General features: G+C 36.2%; 1 protein-coding gene across 5 annotated transcripts in view; it reads left to right on the top strand.

Moving 5' to 3' along the window:
• Positions 1 to 10,758, top strand: part of Uaca (uveal autoantigen with coiled-coil domains and ankyrin repeats) — a 105,783-nt gene extending 95,025 nt beyond the window's left edge. For all 5 annotated transcript variants that reach the window (XM_026387844.2, XM_026387848.2, XM_026387846.2 and 2 more), the window contains exons 16-19: positions 908 to 3,634; positions 5,129 to 5,281; positions 7,591 to 7,656; positions 10,562 to 10,758. In XM_026387844.2, the coding sequence (XP_026243629.2) occupies positions 908 to 3,634; positions 5,129 to 5,281; positions 7,591 to 7,656; positions 10,562 to 10,633 (3,018 nt within the window). In that variant the 3' untranslated portion in view covers positions 10,634 to 10,758. The remainder of the gene's footprint in view (positions 1 to 907; positions 3,635 to 5,128; positions 5,282 to 7,590; positions 7,657 to 10,561) is intronic.
• The last annotated feature ends 3,004 nt before the right edge of the window (positions 10,759 to 13,762 follow it).

Here is a 13,762-nt window from a genome sequence, read left to right as displayed (position 1 = left end):
TTAATTATACTTCCTCTTTTTGTCAGCACTTAAGAGAGGGAACAAGGTACCCTTTAAATTTTATATGACTATTATGTGCTATATTCTAATTTATTTTCCTAAGAAAACTTGATTCCTTTTTGTGAGTTGACATTCTTTTGACAGCTCTTATACTAGCTGGGTTTATTTTGGTGGTATTTTTAAAAATTAAAGAACATTATTTCAGAGTTAACAGTAAGGGTACTCAGAAGTCATATGTCTTATTAGAAGTTAAATAATATGTAAGCCAAGCACTGTGGCTTATACCTCTAATTCTATCAACTCAGAAAACTGAGATAGGAGGATGATGAGTTTAAGGCTATCCTTATCAACTTAATGAGGCCCTAAGCAACTTAACAAGACCATGTCTCAAAATAAAAAATAAATACATAAAAAGGGCTGGAGATGTTCAGTGGTTAAGTACCTCTGGGTTCAACCCTCAAGTACACCCCCCCCCGCCAAAAAAAAAAAAACCCAGCAGCTGCTAAATAATATGTAATTCTTAGTACATCATATATCATAAAACATAGAGGTAAATATTTTTTGATAAAATTGATATTTTTGTTTTATAGGTAGGAATTATGAATGGGGAAAGAAAGAGAAAATAGAGCCCAGAGACCACAGCTATTTTTCTTTCTTGTTCTGCCAGAAATAGATTCAAGCATACAGAACTCCCAAAATATTTTGAGTATGTTAAAAAAAAATCATATTCAAAACTGCTTTTCTTGCCGTATAAATCAGTGATGTGATTTTTTAGTCCTCAACATACCTACTTACTCTGAAAAACCCTTTGACTCCTGATGATGTGCAACCTTTTCTACAGTTTGGCAAATAAGAAGTCTTTGTCTTCTTTAGACTTTTGTGATTGATGCCTTGTTTTCCTTTTCAGTGTACTTCCCCAGGTATGCCAGCTCATATGCAAAGCAGATCTATGTTAAGACCACTGGAGCTATCTTTACCCAGTCAAACCTCATACTCTGAAAATGAAATTTTGAAGAAAGAGTTAGAAGCAATGCGAACCTTCTGTGATTCAGCAAAGCAAGATCGACTCAAGCTCCAAAATGAACTGGCTCACAAAGTGGCAGAGTGCAAAGCCTTAGCATTAGAATGTGAAAGGGTCAAGGAGGACTCAGATGAACAGATAAAGCAATTAGAAGATGCATTAAAAGATGTGCAGAAGAGAATGTACGAATCAGAAGGTAAAGTGAAACAAATGCAGACCCATTTTCTTGCCCTTAAAGAGCACCTAACCAGTGAAGCAGCCACAGGGAATCACAGAGTAATGGAAGAACTGAAGGATCAGCTGAAAGACATGAAAGCAAAATATGAAGGCGCATCTGCAGAAGTGGGAAAGTTAAGAAACCAAATCAAACAAAATGAGATGTTAGTAGAACAGTTTAAGAGGGATGAAGGTAGGTTGATAGAAGAAAATAAGCGATTGCAGAAGGAATTTAGTATGTGTGAAATGGAACGAGAGAAGAAAGGAAGAAAGGTCATGGAGATGGAATGCCAGTTAAAAGAATTGTTAGCAAAGGTAGCCCTTTCCATTCCAACAGAAAAATTTGAAAACATGAAGAGCTTATTATCAAATGAAGTGAGTGAGAAAGCAAAAAAACTGGCAGAGATGGAAAGAGAATATGAAAAATCACTTAGCGAAATTAGACAGCTGAAGAGAGAACTTGAGAACATTAGGGCCAAGTTCGCCCAACACGTGAGACCAGAGGAACATGAGCAGCTCAAGAGCAGGTTAGAACAAAAGTCAGAAGAGCTTGGAAAGAAGATCACTGAGCTAACACTGAAAAACCAGGCACTACAAAAGGAAGTTGAAAAAGTTTCTCTGGATAAGAAGCTCCTCAACCAGCAAGTACATAATCTAACAATTGAAATGAAAAATCATTATGTTCCTTTAAAGGTAAGTGAAGAAATGAAAAAGTCACATGATATAAATATTGATGATTTGAATAAAAAGCTTTCAGATGTAACACAAAAATATACAGAGAAGAAGTTGGAGACAGAGAAATTGCTGATGGAAAATGACAGATTAAGTAAGAATGTTAGCCACCTGGAAACTGTGTTTATAAGTCCTGAGAAACATGAAAAAGAGATAATGGCTCTGAAATCCAATATTGTTGAACTTAAAAAACAGCAATCTGAACTTAATAAAAAATGTGGTGAAGACCAAGAGAAAATTCATGCACTCATGTCTGAAAACACGAGTTTGAAAAAGACTCTGAGTAGCCAGTATGTACCAGCCAAAACCCACGAAGAGATTAAGACTGCCTTGAATAACTCTTTAGATAAAACTAACAGAGAATTATTTGATGTGAAGAAAAGCTTTGAAGGTATAAATCAAGAATTCATAAAAATAAAGGATGAGAATGAAATTTTAAAAAGAAACCTGGAAAACACTCAGAATCAAATAAAAGCTGAGTACATCAGCCTGGAAGAACATGAGGGAAAGATGCGTGTTATGAGCCAGAGCCTAAAGAAGGAGCAGGACGCTAATGCTGCGATCCTGACCAAGTACAACCAAGGCCAGGAAGAGATTGTTACACTGCATGCTGAAATTAAAGCCCAGAAGAAGGAACTTGATACAATACAAGAATGCATCAAGCTAAAATATGCCCCAATTATCAGCTTTGAAGAGTGTGAGCGAAAATTCAAAGTGACAGAGAAAGAACTAAAAGAACAGCTATTAGAGCAGACACAGAAGTGTACTGTCAGAGAAGAAGAGGCCAAGAAAAGCAAGCTAGAGAATGACAAATTAAAGAAGGAGATTTTCGCCCTTCAGAAAGAGTTAAAGGATAAGAGTGCTCTAATGGTGAATTCCCGTGAAACTGAAAGAGCATTAAGCAGAAAAACAGAAGAGCTAAACAAAGAATTAAAAGACCTGTCACAGAAATACACTGAAGTAAAGAAGGAGAAAGAGAAGCTCATGGAAGAAAATGCCAGACAAGGTTCGGAGATCCTTGCAGCACAAAATCTTTTGCAAAAACAGCATGTTCCATTGGAACAGGTTGAGGCTCTGAAAAAGTCTCTTAATGACACAATCGAGAATTTAAAGGAAGAACTGAAGAATAAGCAAAGGTGTTTTGAGAAAGAGCAACAGACGGTGACCAAACTGCATCAGCTGTTGGAGAATCAAAAGAACTCTTCAGTACCCCTGGTGGAGCATTTGCAGATTAAGGAAGCATTTGAGAAAGAGGTTGGAATCATGAAAATTAGCTTGAGAAAAAAGGAAGAAGAAAGCCAAAACAAAACTGAAGAAGTCTCTAAACTCCAGACCGAGGTTCAGAACACTAAACAAGCATTAAAGAAATTAGAGACGAGAGAGGTAGTTGATTTGTCTAAATATAAAGCAACAAAAAGTGATTTGGAGACTCAGATTTCCAATTTAAATGAAAAACTGGCCAATCTCAATAGAAAGTATGATGAAGTATGTGAAGAGGTTTTGCATGTCAAAAAGAAGAAAGATGAAAAGGATTTAGTACATTTCAGCATTGAGCAAGAAATCAAGGATCAGAAGGAACGATGTGATAAGTCCTTAACAACAATCACAGAGTTACAGAGAAGAATTCAAGAATCTGCTAAACAAATTGAAGCAAAAGATAATAAGGTAGGCACAGTATAGTCTGTGTGGCTATGCACTGAAAACCCCAGAGCAGGACGGCCAGAGTAGAATGGGATTTTTTACCATAGAATTCCACAGACAAGCTGACAAAGTTATTAAATAAGTGCCCCCTTTTTGTTATGACTATTGATGTGCAGAAGATCCTGAATTGAAAAAAAAATCAAAAGCATTTTTCCTAATGTTCCTTGGATAGTACATCCAAGAGTTGAAAAAATACTGTGATTCACTGGCTTCCTAGAGGAATAGTCAGAATTCAGTGGGGCCAGTATGTAGTGCCCTTCCTTTCCTATTGAGTTGAATACTGTACATTCTTTAGCCCCTTATTCTCCTTCCTAAAGCCTATCCTGTCCACTCTAGGCTTCAGTAAAGGGTTCATCTTCTAGAACTCATATTTTGTTTTGGCTTTTCCATGCATTTAAAACATTTGTATTACTGCATTAGAATTGTGTGACTGATCTTTTCAACCAGCTTTGAAGAGCAGGGTTTATAACTTAATTTTCTTTCTCTTTCAATCTCATGGTACAATTTACAGAATAGGTATTCAACAATATTTTGAAACTGGTAGTCACATAATTTCTGCTGTGGACATGAGATGAAGATTGACTACAGTTTTATCTAATCAACAAGTCATTATTAAGTGCCTTCTATATGGCAGCTGCTAGGAACTAGCAATGAGTAAAAGCAGATTCAGACCCAGCACTCCTCACTAGAGAGGTATAAGTACAAATTCTGGCACATCTTTCCATATAATTCAGAATGTAAATTCTCTAACTTTGTTTGGAAGGTGGTTATGAATGTGATAGCATATAGTTTAATAGTACATATTGTCATTTATTGAGCATATACTAGGTATATATTTATGACCTCATTGATTTTCTTGACTATGAAAGATTTTTCACCTTTCAAGGCTCAGAAAAATAAAGGAAATTAGCTAAACTTTCCACATCGAGTCTGACTTCAAAGTCTGTGCTCTTTCCACTTCTCTAAAGAGCCTCCCTATTTTTTCTTTCTTTCTTTACACAAAGTAGTCTTACTGATACAACTTCCGTAAAGAGCAGGGTACACAAGTTAATTTTAGAAATACATAGGCTGCGTTCTTTTACTTTTTACACTTTGTCAGATGGAGATGCCTCTCTTTCTGTTTCAAACATTGCCTGGAAGATAGTTTCTGTACCTTCATAGATCCTTTTTTATTATTTGAAATCAAGACTAAGTTCATTCTTAATCTTAGGATGTGTTATATTCTTTAATTTGATACTTTTCTAAGAAATTTACTGAGAGGAATTAAATCAAAGAAATGCAAATAATATGTTGTATATATTGTTGATAATGATCTTTGCAATATTTCTACCTCATTTTTCTGGCAAAAAAAAGAATAAATGTCTCAAGTAAGGATTGATTTCTGTACAAAGATGTTTGTTATAAAAAATAAGTAAATGATATGCGTTTCTACCATGATTTTTTTCTCTTTTTCAAAAGATAACTGAATTGCTTAATGATGTAGAAAGACTAAAACAGGCGCTCAATGGCCTTTCCCAACTCACATACACAAGTGGCAGCCCCACCAAGAGGCAGAGCCAGCTGATTGACACTCTTCAGCACCAAGTGAAGGCCCTGCAGCAGCAGCTGGCTGTGAGTACCAGACATACAGGCCTTGGCTGGCAGCTGTCTGTCTTAGTTTGTGTGTAAGGCTTTTCTGGAGAGCAAATGGATTTGTAGTTGTGTTCACATTTAAGAATGTAATCATTTTTGCCCCAAATTACCTCTGTTGGGGGCATAATAATATCATTTATTTAGTGCCTAATATATGCCAGGTACTACCTTAAATACTTTACTTATTTTAAATATAAAGTTTGTCTTTATCAGTATTCTTCAAACAGATTTTATTCCCACTGTTTGATTCTTAAGAAAACAAAGATTAAAATACTTCATGTTTGGGATCATAGAGCTGGAATTTAAACTTGGGATGACCAGTTTCCAATCTAGCATCTTTCTCATGCAGTGTGTGCTCTAAAATATTGGTCTACTAACCAAAGGGAGATTTTCATTATCTTCTATCCTTCCAAACAAAAATAGGAATTCCTATGCTTTTATGCTTTATAACTTTAAAGAAGGTATCTGGATTTAGAAGTCCTTAAAGATGGGAGCTCTGGTGTTAGTCCTGCAACTCAAAAGTGAGTGGCATGGAACATTCCCTTTAATCTTTGGCTTCCACATCCATAAAATAGGATGAGAAGCCCCTTTTTAATTTTTTTTTTTTTTTTTTTTTGAGACAGGGTCTCACTAAGTTGTCTGGGGCTTTGCTCAGTTGCTGAGGCTGGCTTTGAACTTGTGATTCTCCTGCCTCATTGCATCCAGCTTGTTCACATTTTTAACTGAGCTAGTACACACTGAATGCAAAGTAAAGCATGACCTAGTCAAATGCAAATTGTTGCCAATGTTTTCCTATTCTGTAGGATTTGGTTATGAATTGGTTTTGAATAGAAAGAAGTTATTGCTCATAATTTAGATCTGAAATGTCCCCCAGAGGCGCATGTGTTAAAGACAGTCCCCAGCTCCATGCTTTTGGGAGATGGTGAAGACTTTAATAGGTGAGGCCTAGTGGGAGGTCTTCCAGTCATCAGGAGTGTGTCCTTGAAGGGAATACTGGGACCCCCACCCTGTCCCTTCCTCTCTGTCCTGCTATGAGGTAAAGAGTTTGTTCCCTCATGCATGTCCTACTATAATGTGTATGCCTCACAATAGGGCCTGAAGCAATGGGGTCTTCCAACCTCTAAATGAGAAATGTCAGATCCAGAATTAGGAATGTAATACCAGATTCTGAAGGACAGGGTTCTGTCTTCATCTATTTGTGTTGCTATAACTCTAAATAACAGACCGGATAATGTTTAATGAACAGTAATTTATATGGACTGTGGTTTTGGAAGTTGGGAAGTCCAAGGTCAAGCGGCTGCTGCAGATGAGGGCCTTCTTGTTGTGTAAAAGTGGGGCAGAAGGCATCATGTGTGAGTGAAACTCATTCTTCATCAGGACCCCACTCTAGTAATCCAACTCTGTGATAGTGACATTAGTCCATGAATGAGGGTAGAGTCCTCATGATCTAATCACCTCTGAGAATTCCCCACTCTTCACACTGTTGCATTAAGAATTAAGTTTCTAACACAGAAATTTTGGGGGACACATTCAAAGCATCCTTGTTTTCCAGGAAGGAATAATTACTGGTGGAGTGGGAACCTGTTTCAAGAAGAGAGTATTTGGCCTGAACTTAGAAAATAGATGGTGTTTGGTAGGCATAAGGAAAATAGAGGGTCTTCTAGGAAGAGGAAATAGGGTGAAGAGCCATGAAGAAGGAGTGTAAGATGGCATGGCCCAGCGCAATTGAAAAAACAGACAAACAAAAAAATGCCTTGCCTGAATCTTGAGGCTAATATATGAAGCCAAATTGTGGAGGACTTTAAGAACCAAGCTGATGAGTCATTTTATACATAAAGAACTGCCACTCGGAGTGTTTGAACTAAAAGGAGGTGAGGTAAGAGCTACCTCAGTCTTGGAAGCATGGTAGGGAACCCAGGTTGGTGACAGGGAGATAAAATGAGAATTTTGCCAATAATCCAAAGCACAAGTTGATAAGTGTCTGGCAAGTTCATGTAGTATATGTAAACCAAGACAGTAAATTCATGTTACCTAGGATAAGTGGTATTGCTTTCATGATGAGTATTCTCGCACATTCATTAGAGAAGTTTATCTTCTTTCACGTTATGGAATTCAGTGTCTGGTAGGTCCCAGGTGGTTTGTTCTAGGAAGAGTAGCAGAAGTCCTTTGATAGGTTGCTATTTTGTAGCATCAGGCCCAGGCCCGAGGAGAGCATTGTCACAAGCCTCCACATGTTTGGAAATGTAAATGCTGATATTCTGATATGTCCCATCTTTCCATATTTCTAGGATGCCGACAGACAGCACCAAGAAGTAATCGCAATTTATCGGACACACCTCCTTAGTGCTGCACAGGTGAAGAACTATTGCTCTGTTAGAAAGGGTATTGTTTGAGAGAAAATTAGCTTTTATTTTCAAGTAAATTCATGTAAAAGTAATTGATGTTTAAAGTAGCTGTGTCCCATATGCTTATTTAAAAATAATTGTGTTTCTTTTAATCATGGCTTGCATATCTCCCAGAAAAATTTACAAAGCTATATGGCAACACAACAACTTAAATTTAGTGTTGTCTCCATCTGCTTGTCACTCATTTTTTAGACAGTTTGGCAACATATGATGGCAGAGCACATTAATAGTGTTGCTAGCTGGAGATAAAGCCTTGACATCCACACGTGGCTGTCAGCTGAAAGAGGAGAGTGGAAAGGGCTTCATATGCTTCTTGGTAGCTTAGGAGTATTTCTTTGAAATGTAGAAAATACTAGAGAAGTATGAAGAGGACAAAGAGGGCATTTGTAGAATAATGATAAGTAAAGAAAACTTGGTCTATTAAGAGATTATCATATTTATTGAGCCTTAAATTTATTGAAGCATAAGCTTACAAATTTTCTTCTTTAGGGTTATATTGAGAACACTGTTTCTTTTTAGATCATATTAAGGAAATATTTAGCATATTAAAATATATTCTTAATGCTCTGTATGAGCAGCATCTCCAAAACTTCACGAGCAGCATCTCTAAAATTCTCAGAATAGATTTCTCAGGAAGATGTGTGTACTACAAGAGACAAATGTTAGAGTGACAAGTGAGATACTAGGAATTATTTGGATTTGAAGGGTGTTAGGGCACACTGTTAAAATTTTTAAAAAGGTGGGGGGAATGAGTGTTGAGAGGAAATTTCAAATGAAGACCACTTTTAAAAAGAGAACTAGATAAAATAATAAAAAGAGAAGTCCTTTATAATATCAAATTCCTAAAATCAAAAGTCCTACTGTTTCTGTAGGTGGAGGGGGAGCCGCTAAAAAAGAATGAACGGTCTAATAAAAAAAGGCATCCGTACTGCCATCTTTTGAGTAGATGGAGGATAACCTGAGATTTCAAAGTTTATTGTAGTTATTAGAAAAAAACTGTATGTGGACACCTGAATGGGAAGTTTAGAGGGGAATGGTAGAAGAGCATAGAAAATCTGTGTTAGTGAGGATGTGAAGCACACTGGTTTTGGCCAAAGGAGGAGGAGCTTGCTCTCACTGAAAAATACAACAAACTAACAAGCCTTTCCACTTAGTATAATCTACATTTCTGAAATTTGAGATTATTTTCTACTGAGTCCTAATGAAACATAACAAAAGCAATTGGCATTTGAAATAGTCTTGCCTTCTGGCATCATAAAGTTAACTAAGAATTCAGTTTAGTCAACTGTGGCTAATGTTTTAAATTTAAGCATCCTGCTGTTATAAAAACAGATTTCAGAAGCAAAACTTTATATTAATAGAAGTGTTGTGCTGAAACCTATTCAAGTATTTCAACAATGAAAAAAGAAAAAAAGAAGTAGAGGATTGTTGAAAGCCCACCATATTGACTCATTTAATGAAGTCTCTTTCTACTTTTTAAAATCTCTCCTCCCCTCCCTCCTTCTCTCCCTGATTCTTTCTCTTCCTTTTCTTTCTTTCTTCTTTCTCCTTTTCTTTTCTTTAGTACTGGGATTGAACCCCGGGTTCTCTATCACTTTGTTACAATCTCAGCTTTTTTTTCTCCCTCTTTATTTTATTTTTTGAGACAAAGTGTGTTATTTGATCCTTCTGCCTCAGCTTCTAATAGCTGCAATTACAGGCATGTACTAGCACACCTGGATAAAGTGTTTCTTTTAAAATACAAATCACATCAGGCATACACCTGTAATTCCAGCTACTTGGGAGGCTAAAGCAGGAGGATCTCAAGTTCTGGACCAGCTTCCAGAATAACCCAGAAAGACCCTGTCTCAAAAAGGATTGAGGATGTAGCTCAGTGGTATAGCACTCCTAGGTTCAATCCCCAGTACTTCCCACCTGCACTCTCCCCCTGACCCCCCAAAAAGGTCACTTTGCATGTACAGTGATGGTCAACCTACTCAGTAACAGGGGAGATACAAATAAACAAAGGGCATTGTTTTTTGTTTTTTGTTTTTTTTTATCTGTGGGATTGGTACATATTAAAAGATAACAACCCATAGTGTTGGCCATAGTGTGAGGGAAATAGGCATTTATATCCTGTATGGACGGAAGTATAAATTGTTATAATCTCCATAAGAGGGAACTTTTGTAGTACTTCACAAAATTAAAATATGAATCGGCTCTTCAACCCAGCAATTTCTTTCGATATTTGTCTGTAAAGGTTGGAAATACATTTAAAGTATTTTCATCTTTAGGGGAATAGGTAAAGAAATTTAATACAAAGAGAAATTATACAAATATTAACTAAGTAGCTCTAGTGAAAGATGTCTATGACACTAAGCAAAAAAGCAAGCTGTAAAGTGATATTTATTTTCTGATCACATTTCATATGAAAACTATAATGTGAGTATTATTTCCCCTCAATTATTTAGAAAATTTAAAAAGAAAAAAAATCCTCAGCAGTGGCAGCAGCAGCAACAACAACAACAACAATAACACAAATATGTAGTTGACTTTGTTCATTTGGACCTTAAGCTACCCAACCATTTAAAGTCATTATTAAAAAAGAGTGAGAAGCTTGTCCATTTGTTTTCTGTAATAGATGTTAAAATCAACTAGTGCATACTACTTATTGACTTTTTAAAAATTTTCACAATAGAGCTGTTCTTTCTTTTCCATTATTTCCTGTAGCCTATCACAGTGGTGAGGGTTAGCATGGTTTAGCATGGTGAGGTTTAGCATGTGGTCAGTCACAACCTCTTGGGCCCTGAGATAAAGGCTTTGACTTTCGATATCTATGTAAACAATGATGACATGAAACGTTTCTTTCTCTCAGGGTCACATGGATGAAGATGTTCAGGCGGCCTTACTACAGATCATTCAGATGCGCCAGGGGCTTGTGTGCTAGCATTAGCACTGAGCAGCCCCAGTCTGACTTCTCCTCCTGGTGCTGAGCATTCTGTGTGCAACTCTGACTCTTCTGGGCCTGACTCTGCTACTGGAATTAAAATAAAATATATTTTGTTCCGTTAATAGGGTTTTTTTTTTAATTAGATGAGTATGTTACTGAGTTTTTCAATATCAAGTTAAATCTTATATTCTATATATGTTTTTACAGTTTGCAAACCACATAACACTTTGCCTTGGACTAACTACGTACCTTTGAGCTACTTAAAATATGAGCCATCTGCGTGGTTCCATATGAAGAGGGGTTAGGCAGGTATATTTGTTTAAAGATTTATTTAAGAGAAATTAATTTGTTTGGTGACTACTTTTAAGTGTATCAAAAAGATCTTTTAGTTGATCCTGAGTCTCATGTAGTTTTAAGGCATGCATAGTAACTTGGCTGGCCAAGTTCTGTCTTTATTGAGATAACTTAATGAGAGACTAACTTCTTTTGGAGGTACAGTATTTTTCTTATGCTAATAATTTTTATGCCTTTTAAAGTAAATTTCTTTTCATAAATGTTTTGTAGTGCTAAGTTACATTTAGATTAAACACAGGGGTAAAATATTTCAGGAATTTATAATAAAGTTCCTACATAATCTTTACAATGATGTCTTAATTTTTTTTTTTTAACCTGTGGTGCCTTTTGTTACCACAGTATTTGGAGAAAAATGATATGCTAGATTTTAAAGTGTCAAAAAATTTATAGACATTTTTTGAGCAGTTACTTTGACATTTGCTGCTGTATTATATCAAGCACTCATTATACATGCATCCTCCAGGTGTTTCATACTTATAGGAAAATTATATTAATGACATTAATAATGTGAAATACAAAATTAGTATTAGAGAATTGATTTTCAAAGACATTTTAAGTTAGACAAAAGTGCAATAACACAGTAAACTTTATAGAGAGCAAGAAAATAATGAAATAGGACATGTTTATAGTAAATGATATAACCATTTTTATTGATTACATCTCATTAAGGAAAGTTTATATGTTATTTTTATTAATATTTTATTTATCATTCAGACCAAAAATTTAGCAAATAGCTCAACAAAGTGATCATTTTGGCTGACTTTTCTTTAATTGCAAAATGTGCCTTAGCAAAGTCTTTCACTATCCTGAACCAGACATGTTTATCCCATCTCTGCATAATGGGGAAAAAGGACCATCAGAATAGCTTCTCAAACCAAAGAATAAGCCACTGTATTTCTTCAGTATAGAAACAATGGTGAAAAATCAGAATTGGATTTATTTTTAATTCTCTAGGTAGACACATAGTTTACATAAGCAATATCTGATTTCTTTAATTATATACATTGTTGTCTTTTATCCTGAGTTCTGTTTAGTGACTTTTAGGTCACCATTGAAGCTCAACAGTGGAGCAAAGTTCTAGACTGAATACTTGAATTCAGTGTTGTATTTTTCTTAATAGGGCAGGAAGGGAACTTTATGTGTATTTTGCTTCAACCATCAATAAAATATTTTCTGTAGAGTATTGTTTTGAACCCACTCCTTATAAAAATTTGGAACTAATTCATTTCCAATCTTTGAATATTTGGAGTAGAAAATGAGGTCAAAATTCAGAATGGTAATCATTTTCAGTTAGCTGTCTAGAATCCTTTTAAGCTAATCCTGTTGTCTCACCTTTTGATATGAAAGGCAGAGATTGCATTTATAACACTGATAACTAAAGTCTTTTATTTAGTAAACAAGTAGGATATAGATAATGGATAGTGCTAATCTCTCTGCCATTCGGTGTTCAGAAAGACTGAGAACTGAATTTAGGGCCACATTCAGAGAATTATTGTCTACAATGTTGCACGTGCCCTCTGGGATAATGACTGAATTCCTGCTGCAGTGCAGTCTCTATCCTTTAATCCTTAGTTTCTCTTATCGCTCTTATCAGTCCTGCTTCATCAGAAAAGCTAATTCCCTTTGACTGAGGGTCAGTGTTATGATTAAAATCAAATATTCATGCAGTAAACACTTTAAATTATAGTGACTTAATCACTAGCTATACCTGCATTGTTCTAAAATTTAGCTTAGTCTGTTATGGTTTGAATCTTAAATGTTCCATAAAGGCCCATGTGCTAAAGGCTTGGCTACCAGCCTATGGTGCTATTGGGAAGTGATGGGACTCTTGGGGGAGGGGGTGGCTACTGGAAGGAAGTTAGATCACTGGGGCATGCCCTGGAAAGAGAGACTGGGATTCTGGTCTCTCTCCCTTTTCCCTCCTCCCTCCTGTATGCTTTCTGACTATCAGGTAAGCAGTTTCCTCTGCGGCCCTGCTTCTGCTATGGTATGCTACCTCACCACAGGCCGGAAAGCAACAGGACCAAGCAACCATAGACTGAAACTATGAGCCCAAATAAACATTTCCTATTTTTAAAGTTGGTTATGTCAGACATTTTCCCATAGCAACAAAAAGCTAACAGTCTTTCTTATGGCTTGCTTTTTATTTGAAACCTTTTCTCTTGACCCTAACCAAATTTTATACAGTTTATTTATTTTTGTTTTTCTAAATGCATTGGCTCGTTGCTGCTTTAAAAATCTTGTGGCTTTAGAACAAAAGCATTTTCCCCCAAGTGTTACCAGCTTTTCTCTAACAAGAACCTTACCTGCCTGAATGGCTCCTGTTCTTCAGCTTCCTTTTTTCAAAGTCGGAAAGGGAAGAGTTTCAAATTAACTTTTGGGGTTCATGATGCTGTATCAGTACCCACTTACATGTATGCCAAATTTGACTCAACAGTTGTGAGCTTCTCTTGACTTTTGCTTCACCTGGTGGAAAAAAAACCAAAAAAACAAAAAACTACTAATTACTTCCTTACTTTCCTCATCCAGAATTCTGCAACCTTGTGGTGATTTTTTTTCTTTATGTATGTTCACCAAAGTAATGGAATGGCAATACTCTTACTGCAAGATCTGGCTTGGAGAGGAATTGGCTGTGATGAACATGTAAAATACAGCAGCATATGGTTGGCAGAGAAGAAAAGAATCTAGATCTTACTTCAGCCCCCTAAATACCATAAGTTAATTTGGGGTGGGGGACAACAGATGAATAAGACAGAGTTTGCACCAAAAAAT

Source organism: Urocitellus parryii, chromosome 6, assembly GCF_045843805.1.
Source record: "Urocitellus parryii isolate mUroPar1 chromosome 6, mUroPar1.hap1, whole genome shotgun sequence".
NCBI lineage: Eukaryota > Metazoa > Chordata > Mammalia > Rodentia > Sciuridae > Urocitellus > Urocitellus parryii.
This window is presented reverse-complemented; position numbering and strand designations above follow the sequence as displayed.